General features: G+C 38.0%; 1 protein-coding gene across 3 annotated transcripts in view; it reads left to right on the top strand.

Moving 5' to 3' along the window:
* Positions 1 to 20,146, top strand: part of NUP62CL (nucleoporin 62 C-terminal like) — a 110,806-nt gene that overhangs the window by 39,851 nt on the left and 50,809 nt on the right. For 2 of the 3 annotated variants that reach the window (XM_071213036.1, XM_071213035.1), the window contains exon 2: positions 15,121 to 15,225. The exons of the other annotated variant lie outside the window; for it this stretch is intronic. Coding sequence is in view for 1 of the 2 variants with exons in the window: in XM_071213035.1 (XP_071069136.1) it covers positions 15,168 to 15,225 (58 nt within the window). In the remaining variant the exon portion in view is untranslated. The remainder of the gene's footprint in view (positions 1 to 15,120; positions 15,226 to 20,146) is intronic. 3 annotated transcript variants of the gene reach the window in all.

The following is a 20,146-nucleotide window of genomic DNA, read 5'->3' as shown; positions in this document are numbered from 1 at the left end:
TTTATTTCAGACATCTATTTATTATTTTTATCACAGATCTAATACAATGCAGTTTATATACATAAAATTCACCCATTTAACGTGTGCAATTTAGTGTTTTTAGTGTGTTGACAGTTATGCAACCATCATCGTAGTCAACTTTATAACATTTTCCTCACCCTAAAAAAGAGAACCCAAAGCAATTACCAGTTAGTTGTTGCTCCCCAATCCCTCCTCTCCTCAGCTCCTGGGAGTGGTTGAGATTTGTTCTGATCTCTGGCAGGGCTTTTCTTAGTGCTCTCTTCTCTGGCAAACTAGCTAGCCTATAGCCTAGTTTGTTGCTCTCATGAAGCTACCTGCCTCCTCTTAATTGCTTACCACCAAAATCTCATCGTAGTCAACTTTATAACATTTTCCTCACCCTAAAAAAGAGAACCCAAAGCAATTACCAGTTAGTTGTTGCTCCCCAATCCCTCCTCTCCTCAGCTCCTGGGAGTGGTTGAGATTTGTTCTGATCTCTGGCAGGGCTTTTCTTAGTGCTCTCTTCTCTGGCAAACTAGCTAGCCTATAGCCTAGTTTGTTGCTCTCATGAAGCTACCTGCCTCCTCTTAATTGCTTACCACCAAAATCTCATCGTAGTCAACTTTATAACATTTTCCTCACCCTAAAAAAGAGAACCCAAAGCAATTACCAGTTAGTTGTTGCTCCCCAATCCCTCCTCTCCTCAGCTCCTGGGAGTGGTTGAGATTTGTTCTGATCTCTGGCAGGGCTTTTCTTAGTGCTCTCTTCTCTGGCAAACTAGCTAGCCTATAGCCTAGTTTGTTGCTCTCATGAAGCTACCTGCCTCCTCTTAATTGCTTACCACCAAAATCTCCATTTATTTTGGGGACTTCTCTTCAGATTGAACTACTTTACCTTCTGTTTTCAATAAAGTCGGTCCCTTTGGGGGTAGCTTGGGAGCTCTCTGTTCTTGTGGACTGCCTCTGTATCTGGGCAAAATCTTTGAACCGCTGCTGGGGATGGCTTGGGAGCTCTCTGTTCTTGTGGTCTGCCTCTATCACTGGGAAAAATCTTTGAACCACGGCTTTGGGCCCTGGGCAGTGGCAGTAGCCTCTGCTCTTCTTGCTGCTTGCTTTTTCAGGTGTCGAACCTCAGCCCTACAAGTGGGCTGGTGTGAGGTGATCATGGCAAGGGTTGGTGAGACCCTAGTATTCTCAAACTGCCATGCCAGGGGTAGAGCTTCTATCCTACAAATGAGGCCGGTGGGAGAAAGGGAGCCCACAAACTCTTGGTTGCCCTCACTAGCAATATAGCCTCTCCAACTTAGTGCTGGAGGTGATGAAAAATGCTGGCTACTAGCCCCTAATACCCATAGATAGGGTGTTGGAGGTAGAAATCTGGTCTTCCTGGCCATTCCTTATAAATTCCATAAAACTGAGTAGATGGTAACAGGAGAAAATGGATTGTGGCTCATATGCTACAGACACTAGTTGTCTTTACACAGTGTTAGTAGATTTACTTAAATGTTTCTTGTGCTTTATGCATCTACATATTTCAAATGTTTGTTTTTTATCTTTTATGATTTTTACTAGTTATGGTTGTTTCATTGGGGAATGGGTTCATGGAGGTTCTTTTTATTATTTTATTATTTTTTTTTAGAGGAGTTTTAGGTTTACAGAAAAATCATGTAGAAAATACAGAGTTCCATAAACTCCCATATCACACATATGGGTTTTTCAATTATTAGCACTTCACATGAGTGTGGTACCGTTATTACACCTGATGAAACGACACTATTATACTATTAACTATATAGTCTGTGGTTTACATGAGGGTTTACTTGTGTTGTACAGTCTTACAGTTTTTTAAAAACTTTATTCCAGTGACATATATACAACCTAAAATTTCCCCTTTAAACCATATTCAAATATATAATTCAGTGGTGTTAATTACATCCACAGTGTTGTGCTACCATCATTGCTGTCCATTACTAAAATTTTTCCATCACCCCAAAGACAAACTCTAACCAATAAAGTATTAAGTCTCCATTCCCTACTTCCATCCTGGCCCCTGGTAACTTGTACTATTAGCTGCTGAATCTATTATTAATTTGGTTATTCTAATCATTTCATATCATATGAAATATTTATCTTTTTGTTTCTAGCTTATTTTACTCAACGTGATGTCCTCAAGTTTCATCCATGTTGCCACATTTCATTCCTTTTTATGGCTGAATAATATTTCATTGGGCATATATACCACATTTTGTTTATCCATTCATTGGCTGAAGAACACTTAGGTGGCTTCATCTCTTGGCACTTGTGAATAATGCTTCTATAAACATCAGTGCAAATATTTGTTGTGCAAATATTTGTTGAGTCCCTGCTTTCAATTCTTTTGGGTATATAACTAGAAGTGGGATTACTGGGTCATATAGTAATTCTATACTTAACTTTCTGAGGATCTGCCAAACGATTTTCACAGTGGCCACACTATTTTACATTCCCACCAACAATAGACAAGTGTTCCTACTTCTCCATATCCTCTCCAACACTTGTTATTTTCTATCTTGTAAAAAAAGTAGTAGCCATTCTAGTGGGTATGAAATGATAGCTCATTGTGACTTTCCTTGGTATTTCCCTAATGTGTAATGATGTTGAACACCTTTTCATGTGCTTATTGGCTATATCTATATCTTCTTTGTAGAAATGCCATTTCAAGTCTTTTGCCCATTTTTTTAAATTGGGTTGTTTGTCTTTTTTCCATTATATATTCTGAATAGTAAGCCATTATTGGATATGTGATTTCAAAATACTTTTTCCCATTCTTTCTGCTGTCTTTGTACTTTCATGATGAACTCCTTTGATACACATAAGGTTTTTATTGTGATGAAGTCCTGTTTACCTCATGCTTTTGTAATGAAGTCTAAGAAATTGTTGCCTAACACAAAGTCCTGATGATGCTTCTCTATGTCTTCTCTAGGAGTTTCATAGTTTTGGTTGTTATATTTAGGTTTTTTTGTTGTTGTTTATTTTTTGTTTGTTTGTTTTTAAGCCAGGAAAAATAATTTATTGGGTAATGGGGAAAAGAACAGAGTTTGCTGAAAAATGGGAGAAGATGGAAATACACACTGAGATTTGATGCAGGCTCCTTTAGGCACAGAGAGTAGGATTCAGCTTGTGTGGTTACCTTTTACCCAGTTAATTAGCTCTCCCCTTGCTAATGCTTAGGGGAAGGACCCCATCTGTATCGATTACCCTGCCAATCATGGGGGCCAGTGGTGAGGCCTGTTTGGACCTCAAGGTCAAGGTCTTGGTGGGGTCTTGCAGCCATGTTGTCTGTTGGCCATGTTGTAGCTCATCTTCTCATTTCCCTGTGACTAACCTGCCTCAACTCCCCTCTCAGAGAGTTCACACCCTTACTCTTAAGGGGGTGCTGAGTCACAGTGGTCATTCTTCTGTAGTTCCTTCCTGCTATTTAGGGCAGTAGTCCCTGGCTGACAGGGCGTAAAACTCTCTGGCTATTCCATTGTGGTTGAGGGAAGATGGTTCCGGCACCCTGTTTGGAACTGGATGAAATCCCCACATAACTAATAAGGTGTTGGTTTCGTAAGAAATAAACTTAATTAGAATTTTGAAGATACGTATCCTTTTAAAATGATAAGGAAGATGGTGGTAGGCAGACCCAAAAAGGGGGCCAACCATGACATAATGGAACAGAAGAGTGAGAAATGCCAGGTGCCTTCAGAGGCTGCATCCTACCAAAGTTGGTAGAAAACAGCATTCTTCCTTGAGTTCTTTTATGCTGTTGGTTTACTAGGGAGAGACTGTGGTAGACCTGCAGAATTTGGGTATAAACTGCAAACCCCAGTTACCATAGCAGTGGTTATACTTAGGACAGCTAGGAGAGGTATGGAAAGACACTGACCTAGACATAAACTCACAAAGATAGTATCGCAAGAACAAGGCAAGTATATGGCAAAGAGAATAAAGACAGTACTTAAGAGAGCCATTCCTTTATCTTATAGGCACATTCATTAAATATTAACACATAAAAAAGGAATTAAGTTTACTAGGACTTTTAACACATTCAGTATCCCTCTGCATATGATCTAGAATAGAAAAGATATCATAATCATCAGGCATATAGGTACAGTACTTAATACTAATCAATGTATAAGTTCCACTTTGAGCTGCAGTTAATAGATCTAAGCTCCCAGTTTGCAATACCATACATGCCATCTCTCCATGGGAGCAAGCCATGATGCCAATTGTATTTGTTTAAGTTCTACTCACAATACTCTGATAATTGTTGCTCCACTTGGTATGCCCTTCACACAGCCAGCATGTTGCAGCCCCACTGACCCCAGAAAGAGACTAGGAAGGTAAGACTCCAGTGTTTTACTGGCCTGGTGCATAGTGCCCTTTAAGGCACTCTGAAACAGAGCCAGTCTCGAGGCAATGTCCATTGTGCATCTGGCCATATTGAGCCATCCCCAGCTGCTGCAGGAGTCTAAAACTGCAGCGTACTCTTCATCCACTTTAGGAGCATAACCAGAGATGTAGTAGATATCTTTATTGTTTTATGGGTCAGTGACCAACCTAGCCAATAACTCAAATGGAGAGGCACCATGCCAGGTATTTGGGCACAAAAGAGTTTGAAAGTACTGAGGTTATCTCTTTTGATTTTTATACACTTTCTAAACACTTACTGTGCAATGTATAACAAAGCAAATCAACTTAACTATTTTAGTACTTTGCTTTTTACTTCTACACTTTTATCATAATGACATTAATTAAAAGGTATTTTACTTTACCAATACAGGAAAAACTACTTTCTCAATTATTTTATGAAAACCGAAGATCCCCAATGGAGTCCAGATCATCTTTCCTTACCACTGCTTTAATATGCAGATTGAGGTGGCCTCTGACAGGTTTCCCTGTTATGAAGTTACTTTTTGTTATTATTATCAGTTTAGGTTTCTAATTAATAATAGCTTCCTGGAATTAGCCATTTAAATGCCTCAGTTTAGAAGATACTTTTACAAACTCCTTATAATTAATCATAATCACATGGACTGGTTACTTTATCTTAAAATAAGCTTATTAAATTACAATTAGCAATGATTGATACTGACTTTACCCATTTAAGAGAGGGCAGATCTACATTTCTTTCTTTAACTTAATTTTATTAGATATAAACTTATAACTTTCATCATCTTAAATATTTAATACATATAATGTTAATTTATTTACTTGGTATTTTCTAAACCTAGGGAGATTACACCCAAGCTAAATAAAATTGAAACCATTATAGTTTGTGCAAGGAATATTCTTTTTTTCTTCATTTACAGGAGACTGAAACCTCTTTTCTTTAATAAAATTCTAAAACTGGATAATCTTAAAAGCATACTGAGGGAGTGGATGTGACTCAAGTGGTTGAGCTCCTACCTCCCACATAGGAGGTCCTGGACTTGGTTCCCAGAGCCTCCTGTAAAAACAAAAGCAAACAAAGAAACCAACTCAGGGAAGCCAATGTGGCTCAGTGGTCGAGCACTGGCTTCTGATACACGAGGTCCTGGGTTCAATCCCCAGCCCCAGTACCTCAAAAAACAAAACAAAACACACTGCTAGGTTCTGGAATATATTATAATGGTTTAATTTGTTTTAATTATAACTTAGAACTTTCCATATCATTCAAGGACTTCTCTTTTACTTACTGAAATTTGGTAATAGGATTATTAACCACCCTTATTTTAAGGATGTTAGAAGGTTTAAATTTGGGAATTACAGTGCAAACTGATTCTTAATTCCCCAGCCTAGAAGATACAGTTTTAATCTGCCACACCAAAACCCTCCTTCAGAGCTCTTGCAAGAGAAGGCCCTGGGGGTTGGGTTGGGTCAAAGAGCTCAGAAAATCTTTTTCTCTTTCCCAATAGTTTCTATATTCCAATTTCTATATGACCTGTCCATCTTGCTTAGCCTAATTTGGGTTCCAGGAATATTCAGTCATATGTGTAACCACATATTTAAGTTTTAACAATTTGGAAAAAAACTTTTAAGAAATTTCATTTGTTAATTTGATATTGTCATCTGGATGTATGAAGATACACACTGAGCAAATAGACACAAATAGAGAGACACAAAAACACAGCTCACTAAAGTTACTTAAAACTTTCATTCTTTTTCAAAATAAGTTTAACTGTAAAATAATATTTAAAAGATTTCTTTGAAGGCTATTTCTAAATTCTCTTAATTTGCACTGTGAACATACAGTTTTATACAGGAATTTCAGTCCTTTTACTTATTGGCTTATAACCAAATTATCCCTAATGCTCTAAAATATAGTTTTCCTTTACTTCAGAACTTTGCTTATTTCCCATTTTGACTTTGGCACACCTTGGATGAAAAACACTAATTCCAGTATATACTCCCTAAGGTCACTGAGGCCTTAGGGAAACTGGTTTCTCTCATGAATTGCTACTTTTAGGAACATCACCACTAGAGGTGGGAGACCTCCCCTACCCTCCAGTCCTCAGAAATTAGCAGGACTCATGGGACCACTGGACTGGAAGAGTGGATGTTCAAACCCAGGGGTCAGGGCAATTTACTTAGTTCAGTACAAAGATTCTTGGGAAATGGGGGAAAAGAGGAAAGCTTGCTGAGAAATGAGAGAAAAGGACAGAAACATGCACCGAATGTGATGTGGACTCCTCTAGATGGAGAGAGCCTATATTTAGGTTTATGATTCATTTTGAGTTAATTTTTGTATATGGTGTGAGGTAGAGGTACATTTTCATTCTTCTGCATATGGCTATGCACTTTTTCCAGGACTATTTGTGAAGAGATTATTCTTTCCCCATTGAGTAGACTTGGTCCCATTGTCAAAAATTAATTGGCTGGCAAGCAGATGTAGCTCAGTGGTTGAGCATCTACTTTCGTGTACAAGGTCCCAGGTTCAATCCCCGATAATTCCTATAAAAAAAGTCAATTGGTCATAAATGTGAGGATTTATTTCTGAACTCTCAGTTCAATTTCATGGTTTATATCCCTCTCCTTGTGCCAGTACCATGTTGTTTTGATTATTGTAGCTTTGTAATAAATTTAGGGGAAATGTGACTGCTACAATTTTGTACTTGTTTCTGAATGTGATTTTGGCTATTTGGGACCCGTTACTACCCTTCCTTATAAATATGATCATTGACTTTTCCATTTCTGCAAAGGAATTGGAGTTTTGATAGGTATTTCATTGAATCTGTAAATAGCTTTTGTTAAAATTGACAACAATATTTAATACCCTAACCCATAATCATTAATATCCTTCCATTTATTTAGGTATTCTTTGCTTTCTGCTAGCCATGTTTTGCAGTTCTGCTTTCAAATCCTTTTTAGGCTTTAAATTTCTTCCTAAATATTTTATTTTTTAGGTTGGGTTTTTTTTCTTGCTTTCCTCTAGAGAGTGTTCATTACTAGTATAAAGAAAGACTACTAATTTCTGAGTGTTCATCTTGTACCCTGCCATATTGCTGAATTTGTTTAACTATAGTAGCTTTATTGTAGATTTTTCTGGATTTTCTATATATCAGGTCATGTCATTGGCAAATAGGGAAAGTTTAACATCTTCCTTTCAAATTTTAGGTGCTTTTTATTTCTTTTTTTGTCTTTATTTTTTTAATGTTACATTAAAAAAATATATGAGGTCCCACCCCCCTCACCCCACTCCTCCCCCCATAACAACAACCTCCTCCGTCATCATGGGACATTCATTGCACTTGGTGAATATATCTCTGAGAACTGCTGCACCACATGGCCAATGGTCCACATTATAGTTTACACTCTCCCCCAGTCCACCCAGTGGGTCATGGGAGGACATACAATCTTGCCTAATTTCTCCGGATAGAACTTCCAGTACAATGTTGAATAACAGTGGTGGCAGTGGCCATCTTTGTCTTGTTTCTGATCTTAAAAGGAAAGCTTTAAGTCTTTTACCATTTAGTATGATGTTAGCTGTGGATCTTTAATATATTCCCTTTATTATGTTAAGAAATTTTCCTTCTATTCCTAGTTTTCTAGTTGTTTTTATGAGGAAGGGATGCTAGATTTTGTCAGATCCTCTCTCTCTCTCTCTCTCTCTCTCTCTCTCTAACTCTCTCTCTCTCCCCACCCCCACCCCCACCCCCACCCGGGTGTCTACTTTCTGTGTCTATTTGCTGTGTCTTCTTTGTCTGTTTCTGTTGTTGTCAGTGGCATGGGAATCTGTGCTTCCTTTTGTTGCGTCATCTTGTTGTGTCAGCTCTCCATGTGTACGGCGCTATTCTTGGGCAGGCTGCACTTTCTTTTGCTCTGGGTGACTCTCCTTACCGGGCGCACTCCTTGCGTGTGGGGCTTCCCTACGTGGGGGACACCCCTTCATGGCACGGCACTCCTTGCGCGCATCAGCGCTGCACGTGGGCCAGCTCCACACGGGTCAAGGAGGCCTGGGGTTTGAACTGCAGACCTCCCATGTGGTAGATGGATGCCCTAACCACTGGGCCAAGTCCACCGCCCGTATTCCTTTTCTTATGTAGAACCACCCTTGCATATTTGCAATAAATCCCACTTGATCATGGTATGATTATTTAATGTGCTGGTGAGTTTGGTTTACTTGTATTTTGTTAACCATTTTTGTAGCTGTATTAATAATGAACATTGGTCTGTAATTTACTTTCCCTGTGTTATCTTTATTTGGCTTTGTTATTAGGGTGGTGTTGGCCTCATAGAATAGTTAATTTTTTGGAAGATTCTGAGCAGGAGTAGTGCTCATTCTTCTTGGAATGTTTGGTAAAATTCACCAGTGAATCCATCTGTTCCTGGGCTTTTCTTTGGTGGGAGATTTTTGATGACCGATTCAGTCTCTTTACTTGTAATTGTTATGTTGAGATTTTCTATTTCTTCTTGAGTTAGTATAGGTAGTTTGTGTTTTTCTTGGAATTTGCCAGTTTTATCTAGGATTTCTAATGTTGGTATGCAGTTGTTCCTCGTATCTTCTTATAATTATTTTTATTTCTGTGGGGTCAATAATAATGTTCCCCTTTCATTTCTGATTTTAGTCCTTTGTGTCCGTTCTCTTTTTTTGTCAGCTTACCTAAAGGTTTGTCAATTTCATTGATCTTTTCACAAACCAACTTTTAGTTTCATTGATTTTCTCTACATTAAAAAAAATTCTCTCTTTCATTTATCCCTGCTCTAATCTTTATTTCCTCCCTTCCATTCATTCGGATTTCATTTATTATTCTTTTTCTGTATCCTCCAGGTGTGATTTTAGGTCTCTCCTTTGAGATCTTTTTTCTTTTTTAATTTAGAGCTATAAATTTCCCTGTCACACTGCCTTACCTGAATCCCGTAAGTTTTGGTATGTTAAATTTTCATTTTCATTTCTTTTAAGGTATTTCCTATTTTCCACTGTAATTTCTTCTTTGCCCCACAGGTTGTTTAAAAGTATGTTTAATTTCCATATATTTGTGAATTTTAAAGGTCATGATTTGTTATTGACTTCTAAATTTCTTCCATTGTAGTCAGAGAAAATACACTATATGATTTCAATATTTTTAATTCATTGAAATTTGTTTTGTGACCTAATATATGGTCTATCTTGGAAATACAGGTGCACTGGAGAATAATGTATTCTGTTGCTATTGGGTGAAGTATTCTATATATGTATGTTAGGTCTCTATGGTTTATGGTTTCATTCAAGTCTTCTATTTTCTTGTTGATCTTCTGTCTAGATATTCTGTCCATTATTGGAAGTGGTTTATGAAGTTTCCTATCATTATTGTAGAATTATCTACAAATCTGTCAATATTTGATTTAGATATTTTGAGGCTCTGTCATTAGGTGCATATATATTTATAATTGTTATGTCTTCATGTTGAATTGATCCCCTTATCAGTATATAGTGACCTTCTTTGTTCCTAGTAATAGATTTTGACTTAAAGTGTATTTTATCTGATATATGCATGGCTTATTTTTTCCATCCTTTCACTTCCAAGCTGTTTGTGTCTTTGAATTTAGGGTGAGTGCCTTGTAAACAGCGTATAGTTGGGTTGTGCTTTTTTATCCATACGATCAATTTGTGCCTTGTGACTGGATAGTTTAATCCATTTCCTTTTAAAGTAAATACTGATAATGCGGGATTTCTGTCATTATTTACTTGGTCTTTGTATGTCTTATACCCTTTTTTTCTCCCTCCATTCTTCTATTAATGCCTACTTTCATATTTATTTGTTTTTTTTTTGTTAATTGTACTATTTTGGGGACCTTCTCATATTCTTTTGTATATATTTTTCATGCTTTTCTTTGTGTTTGCTACAGGGCATAAATGTTGTGTGCTGAATCTATAACAGTTACCTTTGATTTGATACCAACTTAGCTTCAATAGCATACACATACACTTTTCTTATACCACTCTACCCTCCTACCTTTTTCTTATATTTGTTAGAGATTATATCTTTGTATGTTATAGGTCCACAACCAGAGTTATCATCACTCATTACACATTTGCATTTTATTACCTTTAAGCAGTAAAATGTTTTAGTTTGCCAAAGGCTTCCGAGGCAATATAACAGAAATAGGTTGGCAACTCCTACACTCTGGTTTATTGGACTTATGCCACTCAGCTAACATGGAGGTGAGGAAGGTCAACCACCACACCAGGGAGCCAAGAGTGCCTACAACTGAAAGCAGGAGAATTGCATCCAGCATCCATGTGGAATCTAAGCCCTTTCTTGATATAGATGTGGAGTGGACACAACCATTCTAAGGTCCATGGGATGGAGGAATAGAGTATGGATTAAAGTGGACTTACTGATATTCTATTCATGAACTATTGTGATTAGTAATTGAAGAAAATGTGGCATTGGTGTGGAGAAAGTGGCCATGGTGGCTACTGGGGGTAGGGAATGGGAGGAAGAGATGTGACGTGGGGGCGTTTTCGGGATTGGAGTTGTCCTGGGTGGTGCTGCAGGGACAGTTACCGGACACTGTATGTCCTCCCATGGCCCACTGGGTGAACTGTGGGAGAGTGTGGGCTATGAGATGGACCATTGACCATGAGGTGCAGCGGTGCTCAGAGATGTATTCACCAAATGCAATGAATGTCTCATGATGATGGAGGAGGTTGTTGTTATGGGGGAAGGAGTGGGGTGAAGGGGGTGGGACCTCATTTTTTTTAATATAACATTAAAAAAATAAAGACAAAAAAATGAAATAGATTGGGTTTTAAAATGGGAATTTTTTAACCAATAAGCTTACAGTTCTGAGGCCATGAATGTGTCCAAATCAAGGCACCATCAGGAGATGCTTTCTTCATGAGCTGTAGCTGTGGGCAATCAGGCACACAGTGGCAACTGCTCATTTCTTCCCTCTCCTCCAGAAGTCATTGCTTTCAGTTTCTGGCTTCAATAGCTCCTCTCAGTTTATGTGTTCCATTGATTTCAGCTTCTAACTCCCAGACTCTTCTTTCTCAGCTTCTGGGTGTTTCTCTGTTTCTGCGGCCTCCTCTCTCCTATTCATAAAGAACTCCAACAAGAGGACCAAGACCCACTGTGGGCTATGCCTCACCAAAACAATCCACTCAAATAGTTCTCAACAGAATCGAATCCAACACAATCGAATCCAAAAGGATCCCACACCCACAGGAATGCACCAATTTAAGAGCATAATTTTCTGGGGTCCACAAAGACTCAAACTACCACGAAAGTGAAATTACATACCAAAAATATACATTACCTATATGTTGTTTTTTCATGGAAGTCTTTATTTCTTTTTTTGTTTGTTTATGTATCTATGATTGTATTTTTAAAGGTTATTTGAACATGCTAGCAAAGTTTATATTTCCTAAATATCTTTTTTTCCCTAAATATCTTTTATTTCAATTTTCTTTAACCAAAAATAGAAAACTTTACAAAAATGTTAAGGTTTCTTTACTTTTTTTCCCCTCTTAAAGCGCTAAAGCCTGGGCGATGCCACTTTGATCCACTGTCAGTGTCCTTTCCTTTCAGTGTGAAGAAATCCATTTATTATGGTTTGTAGGGCTGATCTAATGGTGATACACTCCTTCTTTCTTCTGGGAATGTCTTAATCACTGTAATTTTTAAAAGACTGTCTCATTGCATATAAAATTATAGATTGGCAGTTTTTTTTTTCTTTCACCTTTGTAAATATTTCATTTCAGTGACTTGTTTCCATGGTTTCTGATGCGAATCAACACTCAATCTTATTGGAGCTCCCTTGTGCATTACACATTGCTGTTTTCTTGCAGCTTTCAGGATTTTCTTTTTGTCCTTGGCATTCAACAGTGACAACTTTGTGTCTAGCAGTGGTTGTCTTCTGGTTTATCCTACTTGTGATTTGTTAGCCTTCTTGAATGTGCATATTCATTAAATTTGGGGAGATTCCTGCCATTATTTCTTTGAATATACTTCTGCCCCATCCTCTGTTCTCTTTCTGGGACTCCCATAATGTCTATATCTGTACACTTGATGATATCCCACAGATCTCTTAACTCTGTTTAATTTTTTAAATATTTTTTTCTGCCCCTCAGCCTGAATCATTTCAATTGTCTTGTCTTCTAGTTCACCAGATTCTTACTTTTACCAGCTCCAGTCTGGGGAATTTTTCATTTTAGTTCTTATAGTCTTCAACTCCAATATTTCCATTTTTTTAAAAAAAATTTCTGCCTCTTTATTGAGATGCTTGTATTATGCATTCATTGTTTTCCTGATATCCTTTAGTTCTTTTTTTGTATTTACCCTTATCTCCTAAAGCATATTGGGTATTTTTTTAAAGCCTTTATTCAGCATGTCCAAAGACTGGTCTTTTTCATTGATGATTTCTGGATTTTTAGCATTTTTTTCCTTTGGATGAGCCATCATTTCCTCTTTCTTTGTTTTTTTTTTTTTTTTAACTTCTGTTGCGCCCTGTACATTCTAATATTTTAGAGTGTTAACTCTGGGATTTAGTCCCTGAGCTGCCTATTTCTTAAGTTGTATTCAACTAGTGACATGACGGAAATTTCCTTGAGTACCAGGAACTAACAATGAGGGACTAGAATAGACTTGCTATTATTCTACTATAGATTTATACTTGTTCTAGTAATGGAAGAACTTTTATCATTGATGGGGAAACAGTGGCCACCAGAGGTTCTGAAGGGAGGAAGAAGGGAAAATAGGTGTAATATGGGGGCATTTTTGAAACATTGGAATTGTCCTGAATGACGTTGCAATGACAGATACAGGCCATTAAATATCTTGTCATAACTTACAAAATTATGGGGGAGGGAGTTTAAACTCTAATGTAAACTATAATCCACTCTTAGTGGCAATGCTCCAAAATGTGTTTGTTAGAGGTTTGCAATAATTAATAAGCTGTAACTCAGTTTCTCCTGATGTGCATTGGGAAAAGGCAAACCCCTCCCTCCATGTCTGAGTTCAAGGTACTTTCCCACAGGTTAAACAAAGAAACCTCATAGAGACAGGAATAAAGGGAAATAGAGATCTTGACCATCTGCATATCAGAAGGAGATGGAGATCTTCACTACCTCTGCCTGCATATTAGAGGGAAACAGAGACAGAAACCTTTACTATTTACAAACCCTTTAAAACCCTACAGATCAAAAGAAACATTTGCTCCTGCAGCATTCCAAGAAGCCATAAACTCCCTCAACCCCCTCCTATTACTTCATTTGGGCCCTCAATCCCACTCCCACTATCATTTCCCTGCCTAGGAAAGTTCTGTATAAGTTCAAGTCCCCCCCTTCCAGGAGTGGGCTGAGTCTCTCTTCACACCCCTACCATGCTGGTGGGGGGACTGAAGTCTGTTCTTCAGACCCCCTCTGTTGGGAGAGCTTCTCAATAAATACATTTTCTGCTGTGGTCAATCAGTCTCTGTGTCCTAGTGAATGCTCTTTTTCTCCGACAGTGTTCATCAATTGTAACAAATGTACCACAGTAGTGAAGGATATTGTTCATGTGGGAAAGTGTGGGAGGGGTAGGGAGTGGGGCAAATAGGAATCCCTTCCTTTTTTGATGTAACATTTATGTAATCTAATTATCTTTAAAAATTTTTTTTAAATTTAAAAAACAGCACAAACTACACTGTTGAGTCTTTGCAGATTGGCTCTGGATTGGCTGGTGCTATACTGCAGAGTTTAGCCCTCCTTATCAAGATCATCCTGAGGTAGATGGTGAATGAAAGGGTTCTCTGTCTTTTCAGAGCCTTGGTCTTATCCTGGGCTTGTGCTTGCTTGTGGCATTTGAAATTCCACTATTTATAGGAATTCAAATGCCCTCTACTCCCCTGAAATAGACTCCTTCCCATTCTCTATCCTTCCCATGCTCTATTAAAGCAGGTAATCCTTTGTTCCAAAGCACTTTGACTTAATTGTTTATTATACTGCTTTAGGTGTCTGCAAGCTGCTTTTGCCTGCAGGGCATGTTCTGGGAGGGCAAACTAGAAAGGAGTTTCCTTATTTAGTCTTTCATGCTGCTGCCTCATAGATTGGCACTGACATATGGGCACTGCAGTATGCACATAGAGGTTACTCTGTTCCTTATGGAAAAGAATCAGAGACCCATAATGGGAGCACAGGCTAGCTCTATACCACACTGGAGAAAAGTTGGATGAGGGCACCATGAAGTTCTCCTACTGTCTTATAAAGCTGCCTTTTCTTGATTTGGCACTTGCCCAGTTACTGTAACCCTTTAATTGTTTTCCATGGTTATGAGGAACATGGCTTTGCCAGTTTTTACTACTGGTTTAAAGATTCCGTAAGGCGGTGTTACCCTAGAGTGTGTTATGCTGCTATCTTGGTTGACTGGAAGCTCCTGCATAGCTTCTTATGCTGCCATTCTGGAAGTGGATCCCCCTCATCTGTATAGTAGAATTTCTTTGTCCTGATGGTGCTAGAAGGTAGGTTATCCTGAGCTGTACTGATGAATTGTTTTTTAACCTGGCTTTTACTACAATATTTATTAGGTTCCAGGGTACCCAATTTTACTGGCTTTGTTTTTATTTCTGCATAATAATGAACTTTGTTATAATGGTATTTTACTTATAAATGTATTTTTAGTCACAGTGTTTTCCTACTTGTTACTTTTACCTCTAGGTTTGACTCTAGCATCTACTGCTCCCACCACTATTATTTCAAGCACCATGTTGTTTACCTCAATATCAAATGTTTCTACCTCCACTGCTGCTATTGGGTTTTCATGTAAGTATCTTGTTCCACAGATAATACCATGATTTCCCATCATGTCACTTAAATCAGTTTGCCAATATAATAAATGGATCTTCTGCATCTCAGAAATTATCATTATGGTTGAATCCACCTATAACTTCTGATATCAGTAGTAGTTTTGCTTAAGAGCTTAATTGTCGAGGCTTAGTTTTGAAATTTTTTAACATGGTTATTATAGCTTAATGTGATAACTTTAAGCATATAATTCATTAGCATTGTGATGTTTTGAAGCTAATAGGAATAGGAAAAGTTGGGAATTTTGCTAAGGCTATCTGAAGAGAAGAAGTCTTATTATCTACGTGGATAATATAAAGTGGGAAGAAATGTTAGAACCTTGCTATAGTATAATCTTACATATAGTCCAGGCTTGTGGTCCCTCCATTTGAGCTCTTAGGAACAACTGCCTTTTCTGGACATTTCATATAAATGGATTGACCATGGTGTTTTGAAGTTTATCTAGAATTTTCTAAAGGACTCTTCAGATGATAAAGACTGTATCATCACTGAATTTTTTCTTGAAAGGGTTTTAGGTAATATTATGCTGTTTGCTGCAGTTGGTGCCCCAACAACTTCAGCTGCAACACTTGGTGGTATAAATTTGGGGTTTGGATTACAATTTCCTGGAGGAAGTGGAGCAGCTTCTACTGTATCTAGTAAGATTTTTGGAATTATTGGCGTATGTTGGGATACTCTTTGGAAATGTATTGTGTAAGAAGCAGCAAGTAGGTGGTAGTTCCATAACTTCTAGACCTCTGTAAGTTGGTTTTGACCATCTCATCAGGACATAAAAAAAGGAACATGAATGTAGATGACTCCCAAATAGTAGAATGAGACAGATACTAATGATGACATTACTGTGAGTTGACTGCAGTCAAAATTGCTATCAAATTCTTGTCAACTTTTAATTTTTGTGGGAGTAGTAGTTATTGATCATAGTATTTAAAATTGACAATATGGCAACTGGTAGTTTTTCCTCCAAAAGTCAATTGACTCGTATTGTCTATCTAAAGCTGATCCTTTTCTAAAGGTAGTAACAGGAGTTTCCCTAGACTTGTCCTATTTTTTTCCTGCCGTGTAAGGGCTAGTTAGATTGTAGATTGAAGAAATTTTGCTGGGAGGTTAGGGCTCAGTTGCCACTTATATGTGATATTTAGGTCAGACTCCATTTTAGGGAACTCTTACTTTTTTAAAAATTTATTGAAGTATATCACTCATACATAAACATACATAAACAATAAATGTATAATAGTTGTGAACTTACAAAACAAACATATATATCATCAAACAAACATATATAACATCTCACCCTACCACCAATAACTTGCATTGTTTTTAAACATTTATAACTAATGATTAAAGAGCATTGTCAAAATATTCCTACTAAACAAAGTATTTTCCCCTAACCAATCTGATTATTATTATCTTTATATCATTTATATATGAACATGCATAAACAATTAAGTGTATAGTAAAAGTTGAGAACTTATAAAGCAAACTTATAAAGCAAACATGCATAACGTCATACAGGGGTCCCATACATCAACCCTCCACCAACACCTTGCATTGTCATGAGACGTTTGTTACAAACTATGAAAGCACAATGTCAAAATGTTACTAAAAATCATAGTTCTTTTCTTACATTTGGTGTGTTTCTACCCCAACCCACCCTATTATTATCTTTTAAATATATATTTTTATGACAGAAGTTGTAGACTTATAAAACAATCATGCACGTATGCAGAATTCCCAAACAACATCCCTCCATCAACACACCACAATGAGGTGTGTCATTTGCTACAGATAGAATAATATCATCTGATTATTGCCATGTCCATAGTGTATATTTGGCTCATATTTACCATACTGCCTCAGTATCAACACAGTACATTTTTTGCATAGATGCAAGAATATTATATTATTACTACTAACCACAGTCCATAAGTCACTCGAGGTGTATTTTTCCCATGCTTCTCCACATTCCCAACACCCTGCAGTAGTGATATACATTTGTTCTAGCTAACAAAGGGCACTCTTGCATCTGTACCATCAACCACAATTCTCACCCACCTCTTGGTTTACTGTGTTATCCAGTTCCTAGATTATTCTCAAGCATTCTGTCAATTGGCATTTACATACCTAGACTACCATTTTCAGTCACATCCCCATTTATAAACTAGCTGTTACTCACTGTGCTTTACTATCCACTCTATACATTTCCACAATTTTAGAGTAAAGCTAATTAAAATTTCTACATACATTAAACATCGGTAGTCCACTCAGTCCTTCTCTTATCTCCTTTAAGAAGCTTACCACCAGGTATGGAAGATATTTTCCAGTAATTTTTTCTAGAAGTTGTATGGTTCTTGCTTTTATTTTTAGTTTTTTGATCCATTTTGAGTTAATTTTTGGATAATGTGTGAGATAGGGGTCTTCTGTCCTTTCAGCTATGGATGTCCAATTATTTCAGCACCATTTGTTGAATGGATTGCTCTGCCTGAGCTGTGTGAGTCTGACAGACTAGTCAAAAATCACTTGACCATACCTGTGAGGGTCTGTTTCTGAGCCATAAATTTGGTTCCATTGGTCTATTGTGTCTGTCTTTAGGCCAGTACCATGCTGTTTTTACCACTATAGGTAGGTATTATGATTTAAAATCTGGAGATGAGGGTTCACTTTTCCTATTTCTGATGTTTCTGGCTATTCAGGACTCCTTACCCTTCCAAATAAATTTAATGATCATGTTTTCAATTTTTTCTTTAGTGCTGGTGGAATTTTTATCAGGATTGCATTAAATCTGTATAGCAATTTGAGTAGAATTGACATCTTAATGATATTTAGTCCTCCAATCCATGAGCATGGAATGTTCTTCCAGTTATTTATGGCTTTTTAAATTTGTTTTAACATTGAGTTGCAGTTTTCTGAATACAAGTGCTTTACATCATTGGTTAAGTTTATTCCTGACTATTTGAGTTTTATCTGTCATATCTTATTTTCACCACTCTTTTGACACTTTTAGTTACTTTTATTGATATAATCTTCATTTCTAGACTCTCTTCCAGGCCTCTCTGTCCTGTCTTTTCTTTTCAGGCTCTAGCATACCCTTTAGTATGTCCTGAAAATCTGGTCTCTTGCTTAGAAATTCTCTCAGTTTCTGTTTATCTGTGGATATCTAATTTTGCCCTCATTTTTGAAAGACAGTCTTGCTGGATATAAGATTCTTGGCTTGAAGTTTTTCTCTTGTAGTATCTTAAATATATCTTACAACTGTCTTCTTGCCTCCATGGTTTCTGGTAAGAAATAAGCACTTAATCTTTTTGGATATCCCTTATATATTATGCGTTGCTTTTCTCTTGCTGCTCTCAGAATTCTCTCTTTGTCTTTGGCCTTTGACATTCTAATGAGTATGTGTCTTGAAGTTGGTCTCTTTGGATTTTTTCGATGGGAGTACATTTTGCTTCTTGGACAGGGATATCTGTGTCCATCAATAGGGTTGGTAAATTTTCTACCATTATTTCTTTAAATATTGCTTCTGCCCTTTTTTCCTTCTCTTCTCCTTCTGGGACACCCATGACATATGTTTGCATGCCTTTTGCTGTCATTTAGTTCCCTCAGACCTTGTTCAATTTTTTCCATTCATCATCTCTTCTTCTGTATGTTCACTTTCAGAGGCCATTTCTTCAAGCTCACCAATTCCTCTGCCTCCTCAAATCTGCTATTATGTGAGTACAGTGTTTTTTAATTTCATTTATTGCACCTTTCATTCCCATAAGATCTGCTATTTTTCTATGTAAGCTTTCAAATTCTTCTTTGTGCTCCTCTAGTGTCTTCTTAATATCCTTAATCTCTTTAGTCATCTCATTGAATTTATTAAGGAGTTTTGTTTGAACATCTATAATTAGTTTTCTTAACTCCTTTATGTCATCTGGAGCCTTATCTTGCTCCTTTAACTGGACCATAGCTTCCTGTTTCTTGGTGTGGATTGTAATTTTTGGTTGATGTCTTCGCATCTGGCTTACTAGAGTATTTATTCTGGGTGCAATTTTTCTCTCTAGTTTAGGGCTTCCTATCATTTCTCCCTTCCTGGTTATGCAATAGGAGCCAAGCATGTAGTTGGTACTGTAAGCTGTGGAGGCTCAAGCTGCCCTAATTGTACCAGGAACCAATGAAGCTTCTTCCAACTTTCTCCTTTGCCAGGAGTAGGGACAGAGTCACAGCTCTGTGGAGGCCACGTGCAGGCCTAGACTGTAGTTTCCCAGAGAGACTGACAGAGCTTCACATCCCTTTCTCCCTTACCTGGGTCAGGGATGGAGCTGCAGGTGTGGGCAGCAATCTATGCAGTGCGGGTCCTAAAATGACCACAGTTGCCCTGGTAGTCTTCTGATTTTCTGTCTATGCCAGCTGAAGTTCCCTGCAGTTACCTGTATAGGCTGGTGCAGGGCTCCTTAGCCTCCTCCCTGCCTGACACAGGGCTGAAGCCTAGGCTAGGGCAGCAGGCTGATCTGCATGAAAGAAACTGTCAGTCTGGCCTCCCCTCAGGCTGGGGGTGGAGTCAGAATGTTGGTTACTGGCCTCTTTCTGACTTGGGCTGGTTCTCACCCCAGCTGTTCCCAAGGTTATCTCTTAGCCAGCCGAGTCTACCAATCAGTAGCTGAAATCGGCAGCCAATGTCTCCTCCTCCCCTGTTTCTGGGAAATGGAACTTCCATTTCCTATCACAGAGTAGCTCCTGGGGGGACTTGTGCCGCCAGAGGAGGACAATCACTGGCCTCCGTGGCTTGGCCAGTAATTTCCCTGAGAGCCTGGCGCAGGTCCCTGGAGCTTCCTCCCTGCTGTAGGTGGCACTGGAGCCTAGGCTAGACCTGCAATCTGACCTGGAAGGGAAGAAGCCGGTCCCC

This window comes from Dasypus novemcinctus, chromosome X (assembly GCF_030445035.2).
Source record: "Dasypus novemcinctus isolate mDasNov1 chromosome X, mDasNov1.1.hap2, whole genome shotgun sequence".
In the NCBI taxonomy this organism is placed as follows: Eukaryota; Metazoa; Chordata; class Mammalia; order Cingulata; family Dasypodidae; genus Dasypus; species Dasypus novemcinctus.
The sequence above is the reverse complement of the archived record's forward strand: the minus strand, read 5'-3'. Positions and strand labels throughout refer to the sequence as shown.